Genomic DNA, 11,148 nt, shown 5'->3' with positions numbered 1-11,148 from the left:
GTGAGTTTCTAAGTTTAATATTCCAAGCCGTTAGTGACGCCATTTTCACTTCTCCAACAAGGGAGAAATCCCTTTTTAAATTATGCGACGGAAGAAATGAAAATGTCTTTCAACTTGATTTTAATATGCAAATCGGATTTCTTCAAATGTCCTTCCATTTATGTTTTTTTTTTCGATGGAATTTCTAATTTTTCATAAAATCCCCTGCGCCAAGGGGAATTTTCCATTCAAGTGGCAACACTGATGGGATCTTGAGATTTTAGACCTAGGATCGTGAGGAAATTCTGGAAACTTCTTGAAATGATCAATAAACGGGTTAAAGTTTCGAAAGTCCTGAAACAGCGGCGATGGGACTCAATGCAGTGAGAGGTCACGTAAAGGAAAAATGACGCTCATCAGGTTTTAACATTCTCGAAGAGCTGTGGAGGTAATTTCTTCCTGGAGAATATCTCAACTTAGGATAGAACTCTCAGCAATCAACCCGTGGGTTGAGGATTTTATTTCACGTATTTTTGGTTCAGATGTCAGTGAGGACGTAGAGCCATACAAATCTGATCACCTTATATTTCTGATATTCTATTTTCATTTTATTACCTATAGTGTGACTGATGGGAAGCACAATTGACAGCAATTAATGTTCGTTTGTTCGTTGGATACTAGAGTTAAAGAGCTGTGTCTTTGCGGGCGAGATCTGTCCAATAGCAAGGGTAAGAGACAGAGGCTGCCTTAACCCCTACGCGTCATTCTCTTCTAACTTTGTAAAAACTGTCAACTAACTAAGTGGCGACTAGTTGGAAGCCAGGGAAATTTATATGTACATATGAATCTCTTTCTCTCTCTCTCTCCAAGGATTAGCGAAAATTACCGGAAAATGTAAAGTTCGTCATCTCTAGACAACTTCCAGAGCTCCTTTCTAGTCTTTCGGCGGGCACTCTACATGCTGGCAAGGGATGTGGGAATTGGTGAAGCGACCAATCTAGCGCGTTAAGAAACGCAGCAGCCTGTAGAACGAGGTGCGCGTAGTACGTCCTCCCGCCACGTCGTAACTCTCGGCGCCACCTCTGTTGTCTGGTTGGTCTGCGGCGTGTTCCCTGCTCCCAACTTCCCTTGCGAGCATGTAGAGCGCCCGCCGTAACAGTAGACAAGAGTTATAGTGATTTGAAGATATCATAACTTCTAGTGGTCTATGACATCTGCAACTTATAGCCTAATATCACATGACATATTTTCTGGATCTGTTCTTGCATGTTCGTATGGATAAAATAATTCACAATCAGTAAAATAACAAATGAACTTATTTTTTTATATTAAAAACAGTTCAGATCTTAAAACTACAGTCTCAGTTGCTAAGGGACAAATCATAAATCGTGGTGCTATATGTATTCGAGCAATAACAAGAATAATTAAAAGCAGTTTACGTAATCTTCCTTACATCACTTTCGAATACATTATATGTGTTCTCAAGACGTCAAAATGGGTTCCCAAAATGCAGATCCGGAAAGTGAATATTTAAAGAGCTATTTGGTACATTTTGGTGCACATCTTATTCAAAGGTGAACAAGAGAAGCTTCAAACAAGTGCGCCAAATGTGATTGGTGTTACAAAATAGTCGAAACACTGCAGCGGAATGTCCTACAAGAGAAGGGGAGGGTGTGGGGGTTGTGTTCCTTCCGATATTCTACAGAGAAGGAAAATGAATTACTCCGCCGACATGTTTTGCAAAGACTGGATCTACATTTATTACAGAATCCGAACTACCATGTGCCCTAGCGGACATCAAACCCGGGTTCCCTTGATTACAAGGCGACGATGCTAGTGTTACGCAATCGCGGAAGCTGTCCAGACAATGACAATTATTTAGGTCAGACATATTTCGCGTTCGATATTACGAATTACACGTGAGACCAAGTGACATTTAACGGTTCTTATGGCCATGAAGGAGTATGGTACATTGGAGGTAAATTGAAAAGCTAATACTCCTGAGAGCAATTCAATTGTAATTTTCTTATATTCTGAGCAAAGTTAATGCGATCGCAAACAATAGATTCTGTAGAAGATGAGCTTCTGCTATTGTTTCATGAATTCTTACTGGCTCTTGATGGGTATTTAATTGTACCAAAAGGCCACATCAAAGCAGCACACCTGCTTCTTGGCAGACAATTCTTCAAGGCCTGCCTGCAATTACAGAACCAAGACGTAGCCAGCTAATATGAAAATCAATGGACATGTCGACATTATTCGTATTGCTTTGAGAATTTTCTGATTGGTTCTTCTTGTTACCCAGTTATCCAATAAGAGTTTGTTGAAGGGGAGCTATATCTACGTTGCTTATTCTGATTGGCTGGACTCCTTCATGTAATTAATCGATAAGGTTTTATTCGACAGTAAGCTGGATTGAGTACTTGCGCAGAAGAGGTATGAGGATCGATTACTTAATTGTTCTCATTTGACGAGAGTTTCTGAATGTTTGCACGTAACTTGGATTGTTCCAAACATTTCATAAAAAGATTATTCATTAAATCCATTGCCAGAAGAGGAAAAATTGCTCAGTGTACTTCAGTGTGGCCTCGGCACTTATGGCAGTAACTAATTACGGGTGAAGGCATCAGGCACCCCCCACCACACACACACAAGATTCATAGTGAGAGTGCAGGAAAAGATAAGTGGGGCGAGGAAGAAAGACTGGAAGAAGACTGCTGTTGAGGGAGGAGAAGAATGTGTATATAGGGGACAAAGTAAGAGACAGCTTAAAAGAAAACTAAATGTAACAAAATTTTGTAGAAAAATCAAAACTATGAAGTGCGTACAGTCTATGGCTCGCCCAAAAAGAAAATGAATCTAAATCTAAATGGCACTCGACAATTTCGTGGAGTCCAATTATCCAGGAAATTATGCAAAATTAAATTGTTTCCTTTCAAATGGCCCATAACTTTGTCTACCTCCGTCTCCGCCGAACGCAATCTACGCCACAGTGCGTCGTTCTTTTCACGGAGCGTCGCGTTCTCTTTCTCCAGCTCTTCAAGCCTTCTTCCAATCGCGGCCATCCCCGACTCGATATTGGCAGTCTTCTCGTAAACATCTGGCTAGGTTCCTAATTTTTCATTTATGTTCAGGACCGCCGCTGGACACTGTCGAGCGCATTCAGTCTATCTAAAATGCAGTCCAGGTCATTCTTGTGGGTCGGTCCCGGATTTAGCTCCACACCCCCAATCACCAGCAACGTCATAATAAGTATTGCACATATCACTGTCCCCTTTGCCAGTTTTTCCGGAACACATTCACTCACACACTTGGACCTCTATAGGTGTTCCAGAGGCCCACCCGCGCTCTCCACACCCCTAACTCCACTCCAATCCTGAAGACGGTCAGCCCGTGAAAGCACAAAATGGCGGGAAAGTATCGTTCGGTATCGGTAAATGAATTGTAGCCGATCCTTTCTGACACCGATTCCACTGATATCGGCCGATACTGATACAACGGCATCGGATCAACGCTAGTAATTACATATCACCCCGTCCCTTTTGATGTGAAATATTGGGCAATCTCTCAAGATATGACCAAAACCAACTATAAACTGTAAAGTTAACACACAAACTGTACACAAGAGTAAATAGCAACCAACAGGATATGACATCAAGATTTCTGTTTTCGTAGGGGTACATGAAGTCATTGGTGAACGGACAAAGACCAAAGAATGAGGCCCAAACTGAGGCAGAAGATCAAAACGGCGTCTGCACAGATCACTCCAGAAATGCTACTCGTCACGTGGGGCAAAATGTCAGCGCGGTGTGATCTGTGAAATGGCGGCCATGTTGAGTGCTGATATGCTTGGACATGAAACTTGCGATTCTCCTGCACATGTATGCACCATTAACAGACAAAGGAATTCAAATATTTTCTTGTACACAACGTTTTGCCTTTCATACGTCTCAAACGGATCACACCTAACAATACCAGAAAATGCTCTACAAAAATGCATTTAAAGAAATCCTTTCCTACAACAACGTGTTCATTTTACCAGTCCCGCACAGCAATGCACTACTAACACCATACGTAGGTTGTCAAAACAAAATGACTGCCGATTGCCTCTTAACAAAGACTTGAACATTGGAGCTCTTTTCAACCTCCACCGACACTGTAGGAGAACACTTGAAGTGAACTTATGTCACCAGATTGAAAATCCCTGTGTAGTTCTCCAGTAGATCTTTGATTGATTTCTTGCTTTTAAGTCCACTTTATCCTCAAAAAGGCTAATCGGGACTGGGCCTACAATTTGTTGGATCCGATCCACCATGTGCCTCCACCGGGTATCGAACTAGGGACCCCTTGATTACAAGGCGTCGACATCGGGGTGGCCCAGTTTTCCTGTAGAAAAACTTTTTCCAGATATAACATCAGCAAGTACGAAACCACAATATTTTTTTGGGCTACTTCCTTCCCGAATTAACCACGAACTCTTTCTAAGACCTTTATCACATTTTTTACTATGTCTCTGTTTCAGAAGGAAGAATTTATCAGATTTCCTGTAAGCAAAGTAGTTGTTCCGAATCTTCCGTATTGGCAAGACACAAATAGGTAGCTTTTTAAGAAAATAAACAAAAACATAAATAAATGTGTTTACCTTGTGAAAACTTTAAAAAAAGAAACAAGATAATGTTTTAAAAATTGATAAGATACACAAAAATGCCATGAATGTCCCTGAAAATGCAATATCATGAAAAATCGAAAATGCCAACGGTAGAAGAGAAATTCCGGACATTTTTAAGAAGCTGGTAACAGTACCGCATTATATAATGCTATTTCTTACTCAAGAAGTATGGGTCTGATTTCAACCGAACTTTGCACGGTTGAAGAAATGTACCTCCGCTACATACTACATATTTTTAATTTGATCTATTGAGAGGGGGACATCTTCTTCTTCCTTTAACACTAATTATTTGGAGGCACAATGTATAAATTTTATCTCCGCTAAAAGCCCTGTCCTTAAGAAACAAAAAAAATGTCATCTGTCTACGTCAATTAGTTCTAGAGTTACATATTTGTACTTCGCGGTAAGTTTGAAATGACGCCAGCGTAAGTGAACATACAAGCTCTAGAGGTTCGGCGGATAAAGGTTGATCAACGATTCCGTGTCACGTTTTGTGTGGAACATTTAATATGACCAGAGTCAATTGGCTTCTTGAAAAGTTCTTTAGTAGCCGTGTTCTGTGAAATCTTTAGAATAATTCAAGTTGCCGAAAACTCTCTTCAAATGAGAATATTGATTTAACTAGCCTCATATCTCTTCTGCGCAGCTGCTCAATGTAGCTTACTGTTTAACAAAACCTTATTAGGTAACTATAGAAGGATGAAGTTCAGCCAATCCGAATAATAAGGTGGTTAGTTTCTCTTCAACAAAATCTTATTGGATAACAACGCTCTAGGAAGAGCCATTCAGAAACCAACACGAATACATGTCCATTGATTTTGAAATTAGTTGGCTCCGTCTAGGTTCTGTAATTGCCAGCAAGCCGTGAAGCAATGTTTACCAAGGAGCGGGATTTGATATTTCTCGTGGCCTTTTGACGTCATAAAAAGCGATCAAGGGCCGAAGACTACAAGAATCAACATCAGAAGCTCGTCTTGTACAGAATCTCTTGTTTGCGATCTCATTAACTTTGCTCAGAATATAAGAAAATTACAATTGAATTGCTCTCAGGAGTATTAGCTTTTTGATTTACCTCGAATATACCATACTCCTTCATGGCCAACGGAAATGTAAAACCTCACGTGGTATCTTGCATAACTTGAAATGTCGAATGAGAAATATGGCTGACCTAAGTAATTGTCATTGCCTGCACAACTTCTTCGATGGAGTGGTTATAACGACGACTACATGTAATCAAAGGATCCCGTGTTCGATACCCTATGGGAGTATACAATAGTTCGGATTTCAATTTAAACTCTTAATTTCACACCAAATTGGCCTTTAAGTGCATAAATAATGAAATAATTCTGGAGAGTAAGGCATTTTCTCTCATAGTAGAATACCTGAAGGAATATAACCCCCGATACTCCTCTCCTCTTCTCGGATATGCCACTGCATTAGCTCAAGTATTTTGTAACACTAATCGTCTTAGGCTTTGGAAGCACTTTCTTACAAGCTACTATTGTTTGAACAAGATGTTTTCTAAAAACTTCACCAAATAAGCCTAAAAGTGTTGAACATTTCTGGAAGCAGCAGCTGTAGAACACATTTCGACCCTTTCAGAACACATAATGTGTTCGGAACTGATGTAAGAAATATATTCTGCAAATTGTTCCAAACATGTATTTTTTCCAGATTTCTTACAGCGCCATTTGAACTTTGATAAATTTCTCGTTCGAATCGATGTTAGCATTGAAACCTGTACTTCTAAAAGTAGAACTTAACCTTGGGAAATTTTATTTCATATTTTATAGATTCTAAGATTTTTATCCTAGATGGGAAAGAAAATAGACAGATCCAGAAAATTTGTCAGATAATATTAGTCTGATTGAGCTTAGAAAACACAATGTCTATTAGGAATTGTCTAGAGATGAGGAGCTCTATTATTGTAGCTGGAACGATCGCTAATCATCTCATAGTGAGATTCACATATACATTTACTTAACTGCCACTTATTAGCTGACTGCGTTGTCCATAGCTTTTACTAAGTAAGAAGTGGAGGACGCGCAGTGGTTAAGACAGCTCCCTCCCTTGCTATTGCGCAGTCCGGTTTGGTCAGGGCTCACTCGCAAAGATATACCTCGTCGACTCTAGTTTTCAAAAGTTTGAATTGCTGTCTTTTGTGCGGTTACTCTTTCTAAGCAAGTAACTGTCCACTGAGAATCAAGGTCTGTAAGTGTCTCTCTCCCTTTGCATGATCTGTCAGCGCATCGAGCCCAATCGATACCTGAACCCGCTTCTTCATATTTGGAAATAGTTCCCCGATTCTCCACACGATCCTGGGTCAGAAATATCAAGCTCCCACCAGTGTTGTCAGGAGAAAGGTAAATTTTCCTGTGTCCAGAGAATTCTAGGAAAAATATAAATTCCACCAACAAATAGTAACTGGATGGAAATTTACAAGATATTCGATGTGCACAATGAAGTCAAGTTGATTGAAGTGTGAAATATATTTTCCTTTCTTTCGTCGCAAAATTTATTCCCACTCTCCAAAGAGGGATACGTTTAGTTGGCTGGAACAATCACCCTCTAGTAAGAGAAGTAACAATGGTGTTAGTAACGGGTTGGAATATTAAACTAAGACACTCCCTCGGACATGTTATGAATATAGAACAGCAATGCAATGAGACATAAACAAAAATACTTTCAACTTCAATTTTTAATATTTTATTTGACATATATATTCATAATTATAAGTTGCAATATGCACCAAACAAGAATATATAAAACAGAATGATTAAAATTACATTATTTGTTACCTATGTACTGGAGGTATAAATTGTTGGCTTTTTACTCGATCAGTCTAGGAACTTCATCTTTTATATATGTATAGTGCTATGGTCCAAAAGTTATAGATCATAAGAAAATATTTGTGCCTCTACAAAATTAACATTTTCCTCCTGCTATGTGAGTTATTAATATCTATATTTAGATACCTCGTGATACATTCTATTCTAACTAAGAGCAGTGCTGACGAATGGATTCTTTATTGATTGATTTCACTTTGCTGTCTTGAATGCTTTAGCTCATCGCAAAGATGAAAGTGAATGGTAGTAAGATGAAAGTGACGAAAGGAGAAAAAAAAAACATAACACGGGAGACACATAATATTAGAGTGGCTGAGGTGCCTCTCTTGTCTGAGAGAGGTTTACACTTGGGTGCTTTCCGAAAACATTGCCTTTACACTCCACTGACGAAAGGAGACCAGAAAAGAGGAAAACTGCTGGTGTGGATAATTTCTATGACTGCTAGATTTGGTGTCCTCAGATGTTCAACCACATAAATCTGTGTTCTTTAGAGCCGCCGTGAGTTTATTGGTATCGTGGGAGGATACCCAAGGATGGTCTTACGAGTAGAGCAAATATATTTTGTGAAAAAGTTCTCCCAAACAGAAATACTAGCGTGCTCTCAGTAGTATTTGTCAACAGTTAAAAATTTTCTTGATGCTAGTGAATCCTCCACACTCGGAGATAAACTAAGCGATTCCATTGAAAATGTACCATTACACTGCCGGGAGGCATGCTGCCTTAGGCAACACCAAAGGCTTTACTCTACACCATAATATAAACACCCATATTTCAACTGCAATAAGAGTATTCCGCACATATTCATATTCATTACAGCACATACATTATGACAATCTGGCTGAGTTATGAAAGCGTGTTAAACGAATTCGCCAATGAATGCTAAGACCTGTTACCTTGACACTCGTTTCCCTCGTTCCACCTGTAACATTTGAAGTCTCTTGTGCGCATGATACCAATCGGTTGGTGTGTCTGGTTACTCACATATAGTTCAAGAGAATGTTGCACCCACTATCACTAAAGCAGAATAAGAACGATTGAAATCCTTTGCTGTCCAGGTGAAGAGAGAGTCAACCTCATGAGAACCGTGGAAATATAATTCACAAATGAAAGCTGTATTTAACGTGTGTTCCTTCTCCAAATAAGATATGAATATCCAAATCTATAGGACGAAGCTTTGTTGCACTTATAACATAGCGAATTATCTCTAATAGGAAAAACTAATAGTCTCCTCGATGTCGTCATGATAACATCTTTTGTCAAGAGGTCCCGACTTCGATCAAAGAGAATGGTTTCAAATTATAAACTGTAGGCCCAGCCCCAATAAAACCTGTGCATAGTTCGACTCAAAAGAAACAAACTCAAAGTCGACGAAGAGAATTCACAATACAACAGTCGACGAACATAAACAACTTCATTCCGTGCAAACACAAGCACTTCTTCTGTAGTCTAGTAAGTTTATGTACTTCAGCCAAGAGGCAATTGTTCTCACCTACAGTTGGAAACAACCTCCCAAACTATGAAAAAGCAGTGCACATAAATCTGCACATGCGAATACCATTCACCTTCTTATACGTTGATTTCCCTTGCATTTCCTTGACCTTAAATAACACCAACACCAATAAACACCTATACTGATATGTCTGTGTGTGCATTCCACTACAAACACTGCTGTGCTGATAGTAAGACCCAATATAAGTAGGGCGAAGGCTCCCATTAGATTCTCCACAGTAATCACAACGACTTCAGGTTTATCCTGGAACTTCTTTCGTTTCAGAGCATGAAGGATCATCCTTTCAACAGCGTCCTTCTTCCACTTTGGAGGTAGACCCGCTTCAACGCAGGAGGTGATTATGTGCTGAAGGTTGTCCCGAAAGGGAGAGCTTCTCTGCAGGAGGAACACCATAAAAAAGCTTTTGAGTCTGCTAGATGCTATGTGAAATAATGGTTGTCCGTAGGAATCGAACAGCAGATAACGATATGCCCATATGTCTGGAAACAAGCTAGACGTAAGAAAGGCGAAATCTCCATAATGGACAACTCTTCTGTAGTTTTCATAATTCTTATTCTCTAAGACCCAGTTTGTGTAGATGCCCCTGTATATTGACTCATTCAGCTCTCCTATACTCCTTTTACCTAACTCATCCCCTCCAACAGATAACCCCATACTCAGAATATCCTCTATGGTGTCTATGTAAGGCGTCAGTTTGGGACTTGTAATGAAACCAAACAATGAAGACAGATAAAGAGTAGAGAGAATAACAGTAGAAAATGTCCACATTGCGAAGATAGATCTGAGTGAAAGTACAGGAGGAGGAGGATTGTGCACAGATCCAAATATGAATGCAGAGAGACCTGAAAGCGAAGGGAACCGATATGTGATCCTTCCCCACCGACGCAGCAGATAAACGGTCGCTCTCATCCAGATGAAGAGACTCAGTGAAGACAGAAGTGTCAGGGTCCACAGCGGTGGCTGAAATGGAAAGTACAGACTCATCCACTGAGGATAGAGTCGAGGCCTTGGAACCACCCATGTCACTTCTGTGAACTGCTGAATCTGGAGCTCTTCACAACACACGTTGCCATATTCAGAACCAACTTGGAACTTTACGGTTCCATCAACGACTCCATTCCGCATATCTGCAAAGTCTCCTGTGACACTTCCATTTGGTAATCTATCTCCCAACGATATAGGTTCTTTATAAATGTTGTTTGTTTGCAAAGTGAAGTTCATTTTCTCCATCGCAGATGCAACGAAGCCACCTAATAAACCCGAATAAGTGTCGCTACCTTTTGAAGTTTCGTCTGGCGTAAAGTACAACTCATAAAACGTCGCTTTCAGATTAACTGGGCACTTGTGCATGTTCTTCACCTTGTCTGGATACAAATCCCTCCCTTTAACAAATGTCCCTTTACTCCAGATATCCACAACTTCTGCTCCGTCAGCCGTTCTGCAGTGGGACTCTGTGAAAGGGAAGTAGGAGTACAGGACAAGAGAGTCATCTTCACCAGCTGCCTTCTCTTGTGGTGGAGAAGCGATTACAATATTCACCATTAGATTACTCTGTGCTACCAGGATCAAACTGTTAATCGAGTCTAATGGATTGTATCCTGTGAGAAGGATGAAGTGTTTTACATTACGTCTCCACTTATTAAAATGCCAGTGATATTTGAACGGATGCATTATAGTGGATGTATTTTTGAGGAGAAACAGGTAGGAGATTTCTATCTTCTCTCGGACCCATTTAACTCCCCAACCTTCCCACCAGTTTCTGAACTTCATGGGTTTAATTATAGTTAATGCTCCTGAATATTCCTTACTAATGAGATCTGCAAACTCTGTTGATTCTTCGTCATAATAAACAACTACTGTTCGAGCAGTGTGGAAATATTTCCTCAAAATCTCTTCTACAAGGTGAAGTGTATCTTTGTGGAATTTTGTCGTCGATGGGTGTGATATAGTGAGACAGAACGAATTGACGTAGAACCACAGAAACATGAAAACGATCAGTAATTTCTTCATTTTCTATTTGACGAAATCAGCTATAAAAGAGAATATAAACATAAATGAAACAAAAATTACAGAATATTTCTTCACATGTTTAAATATTTTTAATACCTTAATGAATAATATGAAAGTCCCAATAGAGCAGTAAA

General features: G+C 39.7%; 1 protein-coding gene across 1 annotated transcript; it reads right to left on the bottom strand.

The window, feature by feature from the left end:
- Positions 1–9,052: 9,052 nt before the first annotated feature.
- Positions 9,053–10,675, bottom strand: LOC146003796 (uncharacterized). The gene has a single exon (XM_083142215.1). It carries the CDS (start codon positions 10,673–10,675, stop codon positions 9,053–9,055), a length of 1,623 nt encoding a protein of 540 aa, XP_082998341.1.
- Between the last annotated feature and the right edge of the window lie 473 nt (positions 10,676–11,148).

The sequence above is a fragment of the Lepisma saccharinum genome, chromosome 20 (genome assembly GCF_977018435.1).
Source record: "Lepisma saccharinum chromosome 20, izLepSacc3.1, whole genome shotgun sequence".
NCBI classification, from domain to species: Eukaryota; Metazoa; Arthropoda; class Insecta; order Zygentoma; family Lepismatidae; genus Lepisma; species Lepisma saccharinum.
Note: the sequence above shows the minus strand (reverse complement) of the source record. Positions and strands in the feature narration are given on the sequence as shown.

Excerpts from the sequence above, each read along its gene's own strand:
- LOC146003796 (XM_083142215.1), bottom strand. The coding sequence starts at position 10,675 with ATGCATCCGTTCAAATATCACTGGCATTTTAATAAGTGGAGACGTAAT.